Below are 19,862 nucleotides of genomic sequence, written 5' to 3'. Positions count from 1 at the left end.
CCCAGTCCCCACTACTGGTTTTCTAGTAGTTTATTGGAGATAAGAGTCTCACAGACTTTCCTGCCTGGGCTGGCTTTGAACTGTGATCCTCAGATCTCAGCCTCCTGAGTAGCTAGGATTACAGGAGTGAACCACCAGTGCCCGGCTAAATCTATCATTTTATTCATGTGGCAGCTGAGAGCCAGAAGGAAGAAATGACTTGGCAGAACTGTTCTGGCAACCAAGCCCTCCACACGTGAGTGTGGGTACAATGCTTCCAGTGCTATTTGCACTGGCACAAAGCTGGTGCTCATAGGCAATTTCAGATCACTGAGCTTTACTGAATGCATTGTCTAAATTACCAAATGTTTAAAGTTTGCGTTGTTCCAGTCTGGGTGAGAGATGGCTTTAGGATGGGATGAAGCAATTGAATTTGCAAGAGGACATCTAAGCCAGTAAATAATGAAGGCAAGAAGATTTCAGAACTAATGTCTGATTTCCAGGCCTGCTCTCCTACAACAACCATCTTTGGAATACATGGATCTTTTATCCTTTCTAGTAGCAGAGCATCCATATTTTAGCTGATGTGGGCCATCAGAATAACGACTTAGGATGCTCTTTGGATTGAAATGGGCCCTGAGGCCTGAGCCCACACTAAGCCTGAGTTCTGTGATTTCCAAAGCAGAGCTGGCACCCAGAACCCAAGAGGAGCATGGAATGCAGGGCCCAGAAGACAAGTTACAGACAGACTTTTTTGATGAAGGAAGCCAGACCAAACCAGGTATTAACAGGGGGCCTTGTTCCATTCTCAGATGACTTGAATTCGGGGCCTGGGTGCTGTCCCTGAGCCTTTTTTGCTCAGGGCTACAGCTCTGCAACTTGAGCCACAGCTCTACTTCTAGCATTTGTGATGGTTAATTGGAGATACAAGTCTCATGGATTTTTCTGCCTCAGCTGGCTTGAAACCTCAGATCTCAGCTTCCTTAGTAGCTAGGATTAAAGGCGTGAGCCACCAGTGCCTTATCTATAATAGCACAACATCTGTACTCACGGTCTTCACAGTCCTTTCCATTGTAGCCAAATGGACACCTGGAATAGGGTGAAGAATGAGAAAATACATGAGAGAGTGTGCTGGAGTCTCCGTCCCACGCTACTTCCATTTCTCCTTTTCTATCTCCTTTTCTTCTGCCCTCCCCGGCTCCTTCTCTCTCTTGCTTTCCTTATGTTCCATTCTTTTTTTTCCAGAAGAATACCTTCTAGCCAGTCCTACGAGGCCTCTTGCTCCTCCTGGAAGGCTCAGCCACCCAGGTGACACAGAGCCCAAGAGGCACCGAGACCCTCTCGAGGGTGATGCCACACAATCCTGCCACCTGCTCCCGCTCCGTCAGCACTGGCATGCCATCTGCATGCAGCGCCAGTTCCCTCCTCTGCAACTGCACAGTTAATACATTTCCCACGGTGTGTGGTCACTCGCTTCTATCTTGTGTGGTTCCTGGACACAGAGAATGCTCAGACACCACTGGAGAAGAAGAGGAAGACGCTCTCCACACCTGCCAGCTCTGCCAGCTCACAGCTTCCTGGCTCTCCCCTGTATGTTGCTTGTAAATTCTAGCCCCGCTAGGTAAAAACAAGGTGATTTCTCTTACTTTTCACAGAACCCTTTGTCATTCTTGTAGCCTGGCAGGCACTCACACACGGAGGCTCCATTGCTGTCCCTTGTACATTGCTTTTTGTTCTCAGCAATGCAGTTGTCAGGACAATGTAGACCTAGAGTTTCAAGGCAGAATGATTTCTGAGCAATTTTCAAAAACAATCCTTCTTTTTTTTTTGGTGCCAGTAATTGGGGCCCTATCCTTTAGTTTTTTCCACTCAAGACTAGCACTCTACCATTAGAGCCACAGCTCTATTTTGCCTTTTTTGGTGGTTAGTGGGAGATAGTGTTTCATCAACTTTTCTGCTCGGAATGGCTTCTGTGATCTCCGATCTCAGCCTCCTGAGTAGCTAGGATTACAGGCGTGAGCCACTAGCGCCTGGCTGGAAACAATCTTTTTAACCCTAAAGTGAAGAAAACATCTTTTCCACATTGCTTTTTTTCTAAGTAAAATCAGATGGCCATTGCCTCTACCAAGACATACTCCCTGCAAAGATGCACATAAGTCACTTCCTAGCCCAGATTCAGTCCTGGTGCAAAACCAAAATTCATGCCACTCAGTCTTGGAATGTATATAGAAGTCCAAGTGGTCAAGTCTGTATTTTGCAAATGCAAAAAAGGAGAGTAAGTGAGCTGCAAAGAATATTTAAAATACTTACCATTACAAGTAGAAAATGGGTTAGGTCTTTGCAGCCCAGTTTTGCATTCACATAGTAAAATATCAGTGCAGTTATTACCATCATATTTACAACCAGAAGATTCACATGGATCCATCCCTGTAAGAAGTACAAATTTAAAAATATATGTTCAGCAAGACAATAGAGTAGCAAGCCATGTGATGGTGGCTCATGCTTATCATCCTAGCTACATAGGAGGCTGGGATCTGAGGACTGAGGTTCAAAGCTAGCCTGGGCAGAAAAATCTCAGAGTGATTATTACCTTCAATTAACTAGTAAATAATCAGAAGTAGAAGTGTGGCTCAAGTGGTACAGTGCCAGTCTTAAGCGAAAAAAATCTAAGCAAGAGCTTGAGGCTCTGAGCTCAAGTTCAATCCTGCCACAAGAACAAAAAAGGAAGGAAGGAAAGAAGGGAAGAGAGAAGGACAAGGGAGAGAGAAAAAGGGAGCAAGAGAAAGAAAAAGAGAATGACAAAGAAGAGAGAGAAAAATAAGAAATGAAGGAAAAAAAGAAAAAAGGAGATTCTACAACTTTTGGCGCAGAAAAGAGAATCTATTTTGCCACTGAAGCTGGTGGCAGAAAAGGTGCTGTCCTCTGAGCTTTGAGTTGCTTACTTCCATATCAGGCTGCTTTGTGTTCTTGTAGCTCATGCTGAGTCTCAGAGTAGAAGAAGATGTTGAGAAGCATTGACCACAAAGAAATCTTCAGGACATGGATCAAATGTTTTCACAATTATTCACAAGAGCCAAAACAGAGCATTCATGGGGTGGGGGTGGGGACTACCAATATTATCCTTTTTGAGGGGAGGGTAGTACTTAGACTTGAACTCAGGGGCCTGGGTACTGTCCCTTAGGTCTTTCACTTAAGATTGGCCCTCTACCTTTGGGTCATAGCTTCACTCCCAGCTTTTTGCTGGTTAACTGGAAATAAAAATTCTCACAGACTTCCAAGCCCAAACTGGCTTTGAACCATGATCTTCAGGATCTCAACTGAGTAGTTAGGATTACAGTTATGAGCCACCAGTGACTGGCTTTCCCAATATTATCTGGAGGAATATACAAGTTGTTCTTGGCTGGTGACTACCCTGACAGGCCAGTTCCCATGCTGATGGAGACCCTCTGCCTCCTCACAAGTGCTGTAAGTCTGAGCTAGTCAAAAGTAGAGTGTGTGATAAGATGGGGTAGGGGGCAGGAATTCTGCCTGCGTGAATTGCTACTTGAGAAGTGACAGCCCCTTAGCAGGCAAGGAAAAAGAGACATCAGAGATGTCACAGACATGCATACTATAGATGTTGAGGGAGAAAACACTGACACTGTCAGGAAAGAAGAAGTGTTAATTCCACTGCAAGAGACTCTGGAGGATAAAAAAAATAGTTCAAGAAGGTGAGAGGCTTTATCTGCAACAATGCAAATGTGAGTTGTAAGAAATCTAGGGGAGGGTCAAAGGATTGAAAACCTGAGAGATGAGAAACACTTTGAGGAAAAAACCAAATTAAAAAGAGAACCCCAGGATGGGAAGGTGGCTCAGTGGTAGAGCGCTTGCCTTGCATGCCTGAGGCCCTGGGTTCGATTCCTCAGCACCACATAAGCAAAAAGAAAAAAGCTGGAAGTGGCGCTGTGGCTCAAGTGGTAGAGCGCTAGCCTTGAGCTGAAGAGCTGAGGGACAGCTCCCAGGCCCAGAGTTCAGGCCCGACGACCGGACCCCCCCTCCCAAAAGAAAAGCTTCAACAAAGAAGAAAAAAGGACTAAAGTTAAAAGAAAAATGTGGATGTGTGTGGATGTGTGTGCCTGCACATGTATGTGTGTGTGGGCGTGCATGTATGCAGCTCTAGTACCTTTTGCTGGAAAATTACACTTAGATGGAAAAAAATGGTGTATGCTGTTAAAAGACAAACAAATTACCAGCGGATGGGACCACTGTATTCTCTAATACAATTCTCAGTGTTTTCTCCCATAACATTTATGTTTAAGGTCCTGGTGAGAATCTTTTCAATATTTCAAAGAAATAGGAAAGGTGGTGAAAAACTATAAATGAGCAGGAGTTGCTCATGATTTAAGAGAGAAATGAGTCTCTAGATTAGGTCTGGGGTTACACTTATTAAAAATCAAACATTGGGCACTGGTGGCTCATGTCTGTAACCCTAGCTATTCGGGAGCCTGAGATATAGGGAAAACAGGTCAAAGCCAGACCAGGCAGACTCTAATCTCCAATTCACCACTCAAAAACTGCAAGTGGCCCTGTGGCTCAAATGGTAGAATGCAAGCCTTGAGCTGGTAGAATGCAAGCCTTGAGCCAAAGAGGCTCAGGGACAGGGCCCAGGCTCTTATTTCAAGTCCCAGGATTGGCAATAACAACAATAACAATAAATAAGTAACAACAACAAAAACATTTAAATGTTTAAGGCATAAATCATAAAAGGAGTAAAAGAAACATGAGGAAGGCAGAGAGGGACAAGAAGAATGGACAGAGGCAGCCCAGGGAAGAAGCACTGAAGAAGGGGAGGGATGTGTTAAAAGCCACAGAGAAGCCAGTGACATTTGTACTTGGAAACCAGGACACACAGCAGCCCCTCTGGAGCTGGCACTAACTGATCCTTTGCTAGGGTGAAGAGCTTATGATGACTGCTGTGGGGAAATCTCATCAAGTCATTCTGACATTTCTGGGCTGACACCCTTTGGCAGGGTCCTTTCTGCAGCACTTCCTCCTGCCATTTGGCCTGGCTGCTTAGGAGAGTAATACATGTGATAAAGCAGAGGCTGGAGAAACCCTTGTACAATGAAGTTTATCTTCTAGGGGCTCTTGAAAGTCTTTTACCCTAGCCTGCTAGAGGAGGAAACACTGTGTGGAGCTGAGATGGAGCCATCTGAGAGATGCCAGACCCCAACTGTGTGTGTGTGTGTGTGTGTGTGTGTGTGTGTGTGTGTAGTGAGAGATGCTTAACCAGGCCCTGTGGAGATGATCAATCAAGTTTGGCCTCTCCTTGGAGCCATATCGAAATCTAACCCATGGGCCAGCCTGGGAAGTTGGCTCAGTGGTAGAGTGCTAGCCTGGCATACATGAGGCACTGATTTGGATTCATCAGGACCACATAAGCAGAAAAAAAGCTGGAAGTGGCCCTGTGGCGTAAGTGGTAGGGTGCTAGCCTTGAGCTAAAGAGCTGAGGGACAGCGCCCAGCACTATGGGAAAAAAAAATCTGTGCCAGAGACAATACAATAAGGAAATATTGATATTTTAGGCCACTAAGTTTTAGGATGGTCACTAGGAAAGTATAAACATGAGTTTTGACAGCTACACTGAGGAGGGTGAGTTTGTCTATATGCATTTGTAAAGCTGTGAGTTGGTGTGATCCTTCTGATTTCTCATTTCCTCCTATTTCCTTGCCCAGAGGTGACATGTCTGGTGACATGTCTGGTTTGTACTTCCCAGGAGAATGCTAAAGATGTCAGTGTGATGACATGGGACACAGCTAGAAAGAAAGAGGAGGCAGGTGAGAGGAATGGAAGGAACAGATTTAAAGTCAGCAGATAGCCATGGGTTCTGATCATGTAGTCCTTGGCCCTTCTGCCCTACAATGGAAAGGTTTACAAAAAGTCAGGTAGACCTTTGTAATTGAGGAGAGTTATTTACCCAAATTATACTTACTAATATTAACTGAAATATCTGGGTTATTCTCTGCTGCCCGGAGAATGAGAACAGACACAGTGGACTCGGTTTGCTTTGTATCTTCTGCAAAAATGTTTTGAACAGAAGCCCGCACCAGACCTGCAGCACGCATTAGGGATCTTGCTGACCCACTGAGAATGCTGCAAAGGAAAGGAACCTGTCACTTGATGAACGGAAGAGCCAACAAATGAATAGAGTTTCAAATCTCTCAGCCCTTGTCCTGACCCGTAGTCCTGACCCATAACCAGGGTGCAAATATGGAGGTCCAGTCCTGAACCATATGAATCTTTCACTATGAGTTTTTCAATTTCATGTGTACCTACAGACAATCTCTGGGGAAAACATAACAACAATGTCCTGTTGGAAAAGTTAGTAGGAAAATCGTGGATACTTATTTTTGGGAAGTTGGGGATAATCTTTGTTAGGTCTGGGAGCTTAGAGTTAACCAGAAGTATGTGGAGGAATGTCTGACCTAATAGCTGTCACTTTCAGCAGGATGGTGACGATATAAGTTTCTCTCACTTCTTGAGACACCCTCTCAGCCTTTTTTCTTTCTTTTAGATAGGGTCTCATCTTTTGGCCTGTGGTTGGCCTTGAACCAAGATCCCCCTATCTACAGTCTTCCATATGGTTGAGATTACAGGAAAATACCACAATGACCAGCTTATTGAATGACATGGGATGGGATTCCCATTAATTCTTGGCTTCAGCTGTTCCAGAACCATGATTTCTCTGATCTTTGTCTCCTGAGAAGCTTGGATTACAGGTGTGAGCTAGCACACCTAATAAGAATAGATGTTAGCTGTGAAATAATTTCTCAGAGCAGCTCGGTGAATCCTCCAATCAGAAACCCATGCCTACAGAAGTCCAATTGTATATGCTCCTGCCTTCTCCAGATCCACAAATGATTGGACACACCTTTTACGAATAAATACAACAGTAGACCAGAAAACCTAAACATTCCACATGCTGCTTTTCTGTCCAGCTCCACTCATCTTTGTACATTCTTGGCTTGAAAGCTTGTATATTCATGTGCTTCAGCGAAGGCTGAGGTGGAACTGCTAACTTCCAGAGAATTCACTTGGTCTCACATGCTGAATGCTCAATAAACACTCTTCTTACAACAGAAGCAGCTCACTACGAGCCTTCAGTCATGCTGTGTGTGAGTGGGCAGGGTGGTCTCTGCCTGCAATGCACACTCCAAACAAGCTGGTCCGGATGATGCTCTGGAGCACAGACACAAGTTGCTGAGCCTCTCACCTTCTCTAGGCCACACCCTTCCATCCTGGCTACACAGGCAGTGTGACCTTAGCAGGGCTGGCATGCACATTCCTCTCTGCAATGACCTGTCTAACCACCTGCTTGTCCATGAGACTTGCCATGAGAAGACCCTCATCTCACATGGGGAAACTCAGAGGCAGACGAGAAAAGAAGCAAACACCTCCGAGCCTCCAAAGCACCCAGCAGTCTAGAGCACACTTACCTTACTTGAGCAATCACAGTCTGTTTATAATCAGTATCCTTCAGTGCATCTGTAAACTTGGGAAAAGAATAGATTTAATAAAATAAAACAAATTCAAACGGGATTATCTAGCTTTAGAACATACAATTCTAAGGCCATTTAAGGTTCATGGCAAGTTCTTCTTTTTCTACTGTACTCTTCATCTTTAGACTTGAACTTCAGGCCTGAGCACTGTCCCTGAGATTTCTTGCAAAAGGCTAGTGCTTTACTACTTGAGCACAGCTCCATTTTTGGCTTTTTGGAGATGAGAGGCTTGTGGACTTTTCTCCCTGAGCTGGCTTCCAATTGCAATCCTTAGATCTCAGACTCTTGCATAGCTAGGACCACAGGCATGAGTCATCTGAGCCACAGCAGTGCATAGCACTCTTCCATGTTGAGAATTCTTTTACTTATTTAATTAATTAGTCATAGCAGGAGAAACCAGGGCAGCTCTTTTGATTTCTTCATTGGTTTATCTCTTTATTGCAGTGCTCAGATTTCTCTTAAAGCCTTGTGCATGCCAAGCAGGCACTCTCATACTGAGCTCTACCCTGATGGTAGAAGTTGAACCCAGGGCCCTTTCCATACTAGGCAAGGGTTCCACAGCCCCATTGAGCTGCATGCCCTGAAATAACTTACTTTACAATAGTGTTAGGCTTCTTCTTCATCTAAATCTATAGGAATGGTTTATACAACAATGGGTGAGGGTTTGGTGGAGCAAGAGTCCCAGGGCCTCTGCCATGTCAAGGGCTCTGCTTCAGGCAGAAGATCAAGGAGAAGCCCTGTGAATGGGCAAAGATGGAGGGGTGCCTTTCACTTCGTGAACCTCTGGAACAGAGTTGGTGTGCACCACCCGAAGACCCCGCCCTCTCCAGCTCCACAGGAGAACCAACACTCATCTAGAGAAAGGAAGGTGGAGAATACTTACAAATGTATTGATTTTATCATGTAACTCTTGGTAATTCAAAGAATGTTCATCATCCAAGCCAGATGTGTCATTTACTGTTACTGTAATCTCTCTGAGGAATGTCTTTCCTGAAAATCAAGCAGAATCTCACTGTAGTAGCTCATGGAAAAGTCTGTGGGACTCGATTCTGGCAAAAAGCCAGAAGCAGAAGTATTGTGTCTCAAATGGTACAAGGCCAGATGAACGAAAATGCCAGGAGGCCTTGTGTGTGGCCCATACTTGTAATCTTAGCTACTCAAGAGTCTGAGATCTGAGGATCAGGGTACATGTAAAGTCTATGAGCATCTCATCTTCAATTAACTGCTCAAAAACCACAAGTGGTGCTGTGGCTCAAAGTGGTAGCATCCTAGCCTTGAGCCAGAAAGCTCAGGGGCAGCGCCCAGGTCCTGAGTTGAAGCCCCACGACCGAACAAACAAACAAACAAAACAAAAGAAAAAAGCTAAGCAAGACTGCCAGCATCTGAGCTCAAACCTCAAACAAAAAAAATTAAAAAGAAAAGCCAAGATCCCAGTCCATGCATGTCCCATGATTCAACAGCACAGTGTAGATGGAGTCTTTGTGGTCACATGGTCTTTGATAGTTTCTATCACCCCACCCCGGAAACCCGGGAGGAAAGAACCTCATCTTCCCCAGACTTCCAGCCCAGTCTGCAAGTCTGCTTTTGTCCATCTCCTCTCCCACTGGGTGTGTGTTGGTCCAAGGTAATAACAGCCTTTTCCTCATATGGCTGGCCCTTGGAGGCCTCTACAGCTTTTTTCTTTTTGCTTCTCATATCTGAGAGACTCTATTCACCACCATCTCAATTTTTCTCTAAAGCCCACTGAAGGTATGAGATGTGGAGCTCCACTATGCTCAGCGCTTGTCAATCACATTTTTGTTGTCAGTTATGGTGCTTGAACTCAGGGCTTGGGCATTGTCTCTGAGCTTCTCTTGCTCAAGACCAGCACAGTGCCAATCCCATTGTCTTCTGTGTTTGTGGTACTGAGGATGAAACCCATAACTTCATGCATGCTAGCCAAGCAGTTTACTAAGCCACATTCCCAGCCCCTTCTAACTCACCTTTTGTGCAGTTTAGAGAGGTATAATAATATCCCTCCGGGCATTTGCAGAAATGTTTGTTGTTTAGTTCCACGCAGGAAGCAATGCCACAGGGGTCCCCTTGGCAAAGGTCACTGGTACCTGGGATGGAGAAGGAAGAGGTTAGAAATCCACAGAGATGAGAGCAGATAACACTATAAACACGTTTTTCAACCTTCTTGCCTCTTTGCTGCTCTCTTTACTCTCTGGCTGTGTGCTTCCACCACACACCTCAGATAATCTAGAAACAAACACATGCTTTCTTAGGTCTCAGGAAGGTCCATTGCTGAAACTCTGAAGCCAAATCCTCACTGACAACAGAGGCTAGAGACGAATGAACAAAGGGCTGCTGACAAAGAGACTTCAAACAAACAAACAAACACAACAACAGCTATCCAGGCACTGGTGGCTCCCTGCAGAAATCCTAGCTACTTAGGAAGCTGAGTTCTGAGAATCAAAGTTCAAAGCCAGCCTAGGCAGAAGAGTCTGTGAAACTCGATCTCCAACTACAAACCACAATGGCAGAATGGAGCTATGGTTCTCATGGGGTAGAGCAGCAGAGGTGAGTGAAAAAGCTAAGGTACCGTGCCCAGGCTCTGAGTTCAGGCTCCAGTACTGATACATACAAAATTTTTTACTTCTCATGCCAAGGAATCAAGACCCTTGAGATTTTCTGGGTGTTCTAGAAAATCTTTTAGAGCCCCGAGAAACTTTTAGAAAAAAAAAAAAAGGGTATGTTTTTTACGGTGGCTGAACAATCATCTTGCAAGAAAGCATAGCCAAGAAGTTCCTAAAGGAAACTATACACCATACTCTGATGAACCTAGCTGGTTTATCTACCCATAGGAAGGAAGGGAGGAAAAAGTAAAGGATTGCCACGCCACATACACTTGGTTGAAACTTTTGGAATGAAAGGTTCTGGACAGGAGTGGAGCCTGGCATAGACTCAAGCCCCAGGCATCCCCCAGGAGTTGGTGGAGAACTGGATTCCCTAAAAAAGACAATCTGGTCAGACTTAACCCGTTGTTCTCTGAGAAAGAGAAGTTCCAGTGTGACTGCTGCTCACCACAGTGACCCAGGGCCCAGTGGCAGGATGCCTGCCCTGTGCCCTGACAAGTCCCACCTGGGAGAGCGTCTGTCCTGCCTCCAGGCCAGTTCAGGCCTGCCATCGTATATAATAACTCTTGTTTCCTCCTCTCACAAGCAGCTCAGTATCTAACCACCATGGGAACCCAGTCCGAGAGGCACAATGGAGAGGAAGCTGCCGAAGCAAGCGTTTGGAAAGGAGCAGAGATCACAGCAGGCAAAGCAGCCATGAAGATGTGTCTGCAAGGAGTCCTTAGCTGGGTTCAGCAAAGAGAGGCCAGCGCAGGAGGGCAGAGCACTTCCATAAAGCTGCCTGTGGTGGATAGATGGCTTCTGATTTGACATTGGCAACAGAATAAGGGACTGCAAGTTCAACGAATAGTCTCTGGCCAGAGAAACAAGGTCAAACGCTTAAGTTTCTGCACTTCCAGTGGTTCCTGGTATTTCCAGCTGAGTGGGCATCTTTCTGTGACCAGTGGGTGCCATGCCACCTTCTGTGGAGTCTGGGGAGTCTGTGAAAGAGCTTCAAGGAAGCATGCCCCCAGGAAGGGGGTGTTGGTTCAAGGCTTCCCAAACACTTGGCTGCATCTTTATAGCCTCTACCTTTATTCTTACTATATTCTTCTTGACTGTACATTCGTTGCCTTTATTCTCGTTTTGGCTATTTTTCTATTGATCGCGAACAGAGCATGTTGTATTTTTCCAGTCCAATAGAGATGGCTTCTCTAAGTAATAAAGACTAAGGCGAAAGATTAAATGTGGGCAATGCCCCAATCAATCTATCATTTGATGTGACGTTGCCTCCAGAAACTCCTACAACTTCACAAGCGGTTTTGCAGCTCACGCATAGTAAATATAGAGACTTAAAATTTCTAGATATGTCCAACAGACAAAATCAATAAATTACACTAAGTTAGAAAGAGTTATCCTAGTATTTTAGAGAGTTCTAAGAAAGAAGAAACCTCTGATTATATAAGAAAAAGAAAGATTCTCCCAACAGTTATGATTAAGTTTAGTCCAACTTATGTTGTAGGGAATAGATGGTGTTTTCACACAAAATATAAAGTTAGTAACATATTTCCTGAACCAACCAAGAACCATTTCCTTATACAGGAGCTTATAAAGATGAAAATAGTTGGATAAAAATAAAATTAAAAAGAGTATAATGTAAGTACAGCCCTGTCTTAGGTTTGTTAATTATTAAACATAAAAAGGCTGAATAGATGACGTATTCTATTAAACAATATGCTAGACTTGTTTCGCACCACTTAGCTTAAACAGTTGGTGGGATAGTCATTAATTTTCATGTAATTCATCAATGTTTTGCCTTAAAAATTGATTACGTGCTTAAATAAACAAATAATCTATGTCACAATCACACACTGTATAAAAATGTTAATTCTCCTCAATAAAGATACACTCAGATGCAACTCTTTTGAGTCTGTGTCTGTCTGTCACTTCGCCGACTCCTTTGCCCACCTATCCTGAGATCCCTGTCCCGTAGGTCCCAGTGCTCCCACCGAGTTGGTCCGTCGCAAAGGATAGAATATGGTTTGACGCTGGGCCCAGGTGACTCATGCCTGTAATCCTAGCTACTCAGAAGGCTGAGATATGAGGATTGTGGTTCAAAGCCAGCTCGGGCCTGAAAGTCTGTGAGACACTTATCTTCAATAAACCGCTCAGAAAACTGGAAGTGGTGCTGTGGCTGAAGTGGGAGAGCATTAGCCTGGAGCTGAAGAGCTCAGGGACAGCGCTCAAGCCCAGAGTTTAAGACCCTCAATATCAAAAATAAATAAATAAATAAAACAAAAACAAACAAAAGAATGTGGATCAACACAGTGACCTTTCCAAGGGAAGTGATCGGTCCAGCCTCTGGCTCTGATTGGACAGACTGAATAAATGGTGAGAATAACATGACAATGGTTTCCACAGCCCTGGCCTAGACTCCTTGGCCAGACAAGGCATAAGATCTTTTCTTGGTCCTAGGACCTAGTGAGAGCTGAGGAAGGAAGTTTGACAAGTGGCCAAATGGCCATTTTTTTTGTTGGCTATTGTCATCTTATGTGTCAGACAAAAAGATTCCAGGTTTTGTGTTTAGATTAGCTTAAGGGTTCTACAGTCTTGTGATCTGCCCTGAGAGTCTCTACAGTCTTGTGAGCTGCCGTGAGAGTCTCATACACTAGAAATGTGGAGGTGGTTGAACTCAGGGTCTGGGCACTGTCTCTCAGTTTCTTTTGCTCAAGACTAGCACTCTACCACTTGAGCCACAGGGCCACTTCCCACTTGTTCTGTTTATGTGGTACTGAGGAATCAAACCCAGGGCTTCATACATGGTAGGCAAGCACTCTACCACTAAGCTACCTTCCAAGCCCTCTAGATTCTTCAAGCTACAAAGGTTGAGGATTCTTCTAGACCAGGGTGGGCAAACTATAGATCAAGAATCATATCTGTCCAACTCTATTTTTTTTTTTTTGGGTCCCGTCGTGGGGCCTGAATTCTGGGCCAGGGCGCTGTCCCTCAGCTCTTCAGCTCAAGGCTAGATCTATACCACTTGAGCCACAGCACCACTTCCGGCTTTTTTCTTTTTGTTTATGTGGTGCTGAGGAATCGAACCCAGGGCCTCAGGCATGCAAGGCAAGCACTCTACCACTGAACCACCTTCCAAGCCACCCAACTCTATTTTTGTAAATAAAGTTTTATTGGAGCACAGCCAAGTTTATTTATTTATATATTGACTCTAGCCAGAGTCTATTTGCCCTTTACTGATAGAGTTTGCGAACCATTACTTGAGACCAAAGGTGTGGAAGATGTTTGTCCCAATAACTCCAGCTTAATGTTAATCCTATCTCTTAGTATCCCCAAAACATCTGGTCTTTGGACAATGGCCCTGATCATGCCCAGGACTGTCCAGAACTGCTGCTATTTGGCTTCTTGTCTCCCTGTGAATCTCCAATTCACCACTCAAAAACTGCAAGTGGCCCTGTGGCTCAAATGGTAGAATGCAAGCCTTGAGCACAAAGAGGCTCAGGGACAGGGCCCAGGCTCTTAGTTCAAGTCCCAGGACTGGCAACAACAACAACAATAACAATAACAATAAATAAGTCACAACAACAATAACATTTAAATGTTTAAGGCATAAATCATAAAAGGAGTAAAAGACACATGACGAAAGGCAGAGAGGGACAAGAATGAATGGAACAGAGGCAGCGCAGGGAAGAAGCACTGAAGAAGGGGAGGGATGTGTTAAAAGCCACAGAGAAGCCAGTGAATGCACTATGGTCAACAGTGACATTTGTACTTGGAAACCAGGACACACAGCAGCCCCTCTGGAGCTGGCACTAACTGATCCTTTGCTAGGGTGAAGAGCTTATGATGACTGCTGTGGGGAAATCTCATCAAGTCATTCTGACATTTCTGGGCTGACACCCTTTGACAGGGTCCTTTCTGCAGCACTTCCTCCTGCGATTTAGCCTGGCTGCTTAGGAGAGTAATACATGTGATAAAGCAGAGGCTGGAGAAACCCTTGTACAATGAAGTTTATCTTCTAGCTGCTCTTGAAAGTCTTTTACCCTAGCCTGCTAGAGGAGGAAACACTGTGTGGAGCTGAGATGGAGCCATCTGAGACATGCCAGACCCCAACTGTGTGTGTGTGTGTGTGTGTGTGTGTGTGTGTGTGTGTAGTGAGAAATGCTGTGTGTGTGTGTGTGTGTGTGTGTGTGTGTGTGTGTGTAGTGAGAGATGCTTAACCAGGCCCTGTGGAGATCAGTCAAGTTTGGCCTCTCCCTGGATCCATGTCGAAATCTAACCCATGGGCCCGCCTGGGAAGTTGGCTCAGTGGTAGAGTGCTAGCCTGGCATACATGAGGCCCTGAGTTTGATTCCTCAGGAACACATAAGCAGAAAAAAAGCTGGAAGTGGCCCTGTGGCTTAAGTGGTCGGCTGCTAGCCTTCAGCTAAAGAGCTGAGGGACAGCACCCAGCATTATAGGAAAAAAAAATCTGTGCCAGAGACATTACAATAAGGAAATATCGATATTTTAGGCCACTAAGTTTTGGGATGGTCCCTAGGACAGCATAAACATGAGTTTTGACAGTTACACTGAAGAGGGTGAGTTTGTCTATAGGCATTTGTAAAGCTGTGAGTTGGTGTGATCCTTCTGATTTCTCATTTCCTCCTATTTCCTTGCCCAGAGGTGACATGTCTGGTTTGTACTTCCCAGGAGAATGCTAAAGATGTCAGTGTGATGACATGGGACACAGCTAGAAAGGAAGAAGAGGCAAGTGAGAGGAATGGAAGGTACAGATTGAAAGTCAGCAGGTAGGCATGGGTTCTGATCATGTAGCCCTTGGCCCTTCTGACCTACAATGGAAAGGTTTACAAATAGTCAGGTAGACCTTTGTATTTGAGGAGAGTTATTTACCCAAATTATACTTACTATTATTAACTGAAATATCTGTGTCATTCTCTGCTGCCTGGAGAATGAGATCAGACACAGTGGACTCGGTTTGGTCTGTATCTTCTGCAAAAATGTTTTGAACAGAAGCCTGCACCAGACCTGCAGCACGCATTAGGGATCTTGCTGACCCACCGAGAATGCTGGAAAGGAAAGGAGACTGTCACTTGATGAACGGAAGGGCCAACAAATGAATAGGGTTTCAAATCTCTCAGCCCTTGTCCTGACCCATAGTCCTGACCCATCACCAGCGTCCAAATATGGAGGCCCAGTCCTGAACCATATTAATCTTTCACTATGAGTTTTTCAATTTCATGTGTACCTAGGGAAAATCTCTGGGGAAAAACACAACAACAACAACAATGTCCTGTTGGAAAAGTTTGTAGGAAAATCATGGCTACTTATTTTTGGGAATGTTGGGGATAAACTGTGTTAGGTCTGGGAGCTTAGAGTTAACCAGAAGTATGTGGAGGAATGTCTGACCTAATAGCTGTCACTTTCAGCAGGATGGTGACGATATAAGTTTCTCTCACTTCTTGAGACACCCTCTCAGCCTTTTTTCTTTCTTTTAGATAGGGTCTCATCTTTTGGCCTGTGGTTGGCCTTGAACCAAGATCCCCCTATCTACAGTCTTCCATATGGTTGAGATTACAGGAAAATACCACAATGACCAGCTTATTGAATGACATGGGATGGGATTCCCATTAATTCTTGGCTTCAGCTGTTGCAGAACCATGATTTCTCTGATCTTTGTCTCCTGAGAAGCTTGGATTACAGGTGTGAGCTACCACACCTAATAAGAATAGATTTTAGCTGTGAAATATTTTCTCAGAGCAGCTTGGTGAATCCTCCAATCAGAAACCCATGCCTACAGAAGTCCAATTGTATATGCTCCTGCCTTCTCCTGATCCACAAAGATTGGACACACCTTTTACGAATAAATACAACAGTAGACCAGAAAACGTCAACACTCCACATGCTGCTTTTCTGTCCAGCTCCACTCATCTTTGTACATTCTTGGCTTGAAAGCTTGTGTATTCATGTGCTTCATAGAAGGCTGAGGTGGAACTGCTAACTTCCAGAGAATTCACTTGGTCTCACATGCTGAATGCTCAATCAACACTCTTCTTACAACAGAAGCAGCTCACGACGAGCCCTTCAGTCATGCTGTGTGTGAGTGGGCAGGGTGGTCTCTGCCTGCAATGCACACTCCAAACAAGCTGGTCCGGATGATGCTCTGCACCACAGGCACAAGTTGCTGAGCAACCACCAGCCTCTTACCTTCTCTAGGCCACACCCTTCCATCCTGGCTACACAGGCAGTGTGACCTTAGCAGGGCTGGCATGCACATTCCTCTCTGCAATGACCTGTCTAACCACCTGCTTGTCCATGAGACTTGCCATGAGAAGACCCTCATGTCACATGGGGAAACTCAGGGGCAGACGAGAAAAGAAGCAAACACCTCCGAGCCTCCAAAGTACCCAGCAGTCTAGAGCACACTTACCTTACTTGAGCAATCACAGTCTGTTTATAATCAGTATTATTCAGTGCATCTGAAAACTGGGGAAAAGAATAGATTTAATAAAGTAAAGCAAATTCAAACAGGATTATGTAGGTTTAGAACATACAATTCTAAGGCCGTTTAAGGTTCATGGCAAGTTCTTCTTTTTCTACTGTACTCTCCACCTTTAGACTTGAACTTCGGGCCTGAGCATTGTCCCTGAGCTTTCTTGCTCAAGGCTAGTGCTTTACTACCTAAGCACAGCTCCATTTTTGGCTTTTTGGAGATGAGAGGCTCGAGGACATTTCTCCCTGGGCTGGCTTCCAATTGCAATCCTTAGATCTCAGACTCTTGCATAGCTAGGACCACAGGCATGAGTCATCTGAGCCACAGCAGTGCATAGCACTCTTCCATGTTGAGAATTCTTTTACTTATTTAATTAATTAGTCATAGCAGGAGCTACCAGGGCAGCTCTTTTGATTTCTTCATTGGTTTATCTCTTTATTGCAGTGCTCAGATTTCTCTTAAAGCCTTGTGCATGCCAAGTAGGCACTCTCATACTGACCTCCACCCTGATGGTAGAAGTTGAACCCAGGGCCCTTTCCATACTAGGCAAGGGTTCCACAGCCCCATTGAGCTGCATGCCCTGAAATAACTTACTTTACAATAGTGTTAGGCTTCTTCTTCATCTAAATCTATAGGAATGGTTTATACAACAATGGGTGAGGGTTTGGTGGAGCAGGAGTCCCAGGGCCTCTGCCATGCCAAGGGCTCTGCTTCAGGCAGAAGATCAAGGAGAAGCCCTGTGAATGGGCAAAGATGGAGGGGTGCCTTTCACTTCGTGAACCTCTGGAACAGAGTTGGTGTGCACCACCCAAAGACCCCACCCTCTCCAGCTCCACAGGAGAACCAACACTCATCTAGAGAAAGGAAGGTGGAGAATACTTACAAATGTATTGATTTTATCACATAACTCTTGGTAATTCAAAGAATGTTCATCATCCAAGCCAGATGTGTCAGTTACTGTTACTGTAATCTCGGTGAAGAATGTGGTTCCTGAAAATCAAGCAGAATCTCTCTGTAGTAGCTCATGGAAAAGTCTGTGGGACTCGATTCTGGCAAAAAGCCAGAAGCAGAAGTATTGTGTCTCAAGTGGTACAAGGCCACATGAATGAAAATGCCAGGTGGACTTGCGTGCGGCTCACACTTGTAATCTCAGGTACTCAAGAGTCTGAGATCTGAGGGTCAGTGTACATGTAAAGTCTATGAGAATCTCATCTTCAATTAACTGCTCAAAAACCACAAGTGGTGCTGTGGACTTCAGCCAGAAAGCTCAGGGGCAGCTCTCAGGTCCTGAGCTGAAGCCCCACGACCGAACAAACAAACAAACAAAACAAAAGATAAAAGCTAAGCAAGACCACCAGCATCTGAGCTCAAACCTCAGACAAAAAAATTAAAAAGAAAAGCCAAGATCCCAGTCCATGCATGTCCCATGATTCAACAGCACAGTGTAGATGGAGTCTCTGTGGTCTCCTGGTCTTTGATAGTTTCTATCACCCCACCCTGGAAACCCGGGAGGAAAGAACCTCATCTTCCCCAGACTTCCAGCCCAGTCTGCAATGCTGCTTTTGTCCCTCTCCTCTCCCACTGGGTGTGTGTTGGTCCAAGGTAATACCAGCCTTTTCCTCATCTGGCTGGCCCTTGGAGGTCTCTCCAGCTTTTTTCTTTTTGCTTCTCATATCCTAGAGACTCTATTCACCACCATCTCCAGTTTCCCTAAAGCCCACTGAAGGTATGAGATGTGGAGCTCCACTATGCTCAGCGCTTGTCAATCACATTTTTTTGTTGTCAGTTATGGTGCTTGAACTCAGGGCTTGGGCATTGTCTCTGAGCTTCTCTTGCTCAAGGCCAGCACAGTGCCAATCCCATTGTCTTCTGTGTTTGTGGTACTGAGGATCAAACCCATAACTTCATGCATGCTAGCCAAGCAGTTTACTAAGCCACATTCCCAGCCCCTTGTAACTCACCTTTTGTGCAGTTTGGAGAGGTATAATAATATCCCTCCGGGCATTTGCAGAAATGTTTGTTGTTTAGTTCCACGCAGGAAGCATTGCCACAGGGGTCCTCTTGGCACAGGTCACTGGTACCTTGGATGGAGAAGGAAGAGGTTAGAAATCCACAGGTGATAGCAGATAACACTATAAACACGTTTTTCAACCTTCTTGCCTCTTTGCTGCTCTCTTTACTCTCTGGCTGTGTGCTTCCACCACACACCTCAGATAATCTAGAAACAAATACATGCTTTCTTAGGTCTCAGGAAGGTCCATTGCTGAAACTCTGAAGCCAAATCCTCACTGACAACAGAGGCTAGAGACGAATGGACAAAGGGCTGCTGACAAAGAGACTTCAAACAAACAAACAAACAAAACAATAGTAGCCAGGCACTGGTGGCTCCCTCCAGAAATCCTAGCTACTTAGGAAGCTAAGTTTTGAGAATCAAAGTTCAAAGCCAGCCTAGGCAGAAGAGTCTGTGAAACTCGATCTCCAACTACAAACCACAATGCCAGAATGGAGCTATGGTTCTCATGGGGTAGAGCAGCAGAGGTGAGTGAAAAAGCTAAGGTACCGTGCCCAGGCTCTGAGTTCAAGCTCCAGTACTGATACATACACATTTTTTTACTTCTCATGCCAAGGAATCAAGACCCTTGAGATTTTCTGGGTGTTCTAGAAAATCTTTTAGAGCCCTGAGAAACTTTTAGAAAAAAAAAAAAGGGTATGTTTTTTACGGTGGCTGAACAATCATCTTGCAAGAAAGCATAGCCAAGAAGTTCCTAAAGGAAACTATACACCATACTCTGATGAACCTAGCTGGTTTATATACCCATAGGAAGAAAGGGAGGAAAAAGTAAAGGATAGAATATGGTTTGACGCTGGGCCCCGGTGACTCCTGCCTGTAATCCTAGCTACTGAGAAGGCTGAGATATGAGGATTGTGGTTCAAAGCCATCTCGGGCCTGAAAGTCTGTGAGACTCTTATCTTCAATATACTGCTCATAAAAGCAGAAGTGGTGCTGTGGCTCAAGTGGTAGAGCATTAGCCTTGAGCTGAAGAGCTCAGGGACAGAGCCCAGGCCCAGAGTTTAAGATCCGAAGATCAAAAATAAATAAATAAATAAAACAAAAACAAACAAAAGAATGTGGATCAACACAGTGACCTTTCCAAGGGAAGTGATCAGTCCAGCCTCTGGCTCTGTTTGGACAGACTGAATAAATGGTGAGAATAACATGACAATGGTTTCCACAGCCCT

The 19,862-nt window shown here is 44.8% G+C and overlaps 1 protein-coding gene across 1 annotated transcript in view; it reads right to left on the bottom strand.

Moving 5' to 3' along the window:
- The window catches only part of Muc13 (mucin 13, cell surface associated), an 18,073-nt gene extending 2,903 nt beyond the window's left edge, over window positions 1-15,170 (bottom strand). The window contains exons 1-8 of the mRNA XM_013019323.1: window positions 15,038-15,170; window positions 9,500-9,619; window positions 8,401-8,507; window positions 7,455-7,510; window positions 5,951-6,111; window positions 2,290-2,406; window positions 1,626-1,746; window positions 1,031-1,068 (exon numbers count right to left, since the gene is read on the bottom strand). Coding sequence (XP_012874777.1) covers window positions 1,031-1,068; window positions 1,626-1,746; window positions 2,290-2,406; window positions 5,951-6,111; window positions 7,455-7,510; window positions 8,401-8,507; window positions 9,500-9,619; window positions 15,038-15,170 — 853 coding nt within the window. The remainder of the gene's footprint in view (window positions 1-1,030; window positions 1,069-1,625; window positions 1,747-2,289; window positions 2,407-5,950; window positions 6,112-7,454; window positions 7,511-8,400; window positions 8,508-9,499; window positions 9,620-15,037) is intronic.
- Window positions 15,171-19,862: the final 4,692 nt, after the last annotated feature.

The sequence above is a fragment of the Dipodomys ordii genome, unplaced genomic scaffold, assembly GCF_000151885.1.
Source record: "Dipodomys ordii isolate 6190 unplaced genomic scaffold, Dord_2.0 Scaffold45, whole genome shotgun sequence".
In the NCBI taxonomy this organism is placed as follows: Eukaryota; Metazoa; Chordata; class Mammalia; order Rodentia; family Heteromyidae; genus Dipodomys; species Dipodomys ordii.
Note: the sequence above shows the minus strand (reverse complement) of the source record. Positions and strands in the feature narration are given on the sequence as shown.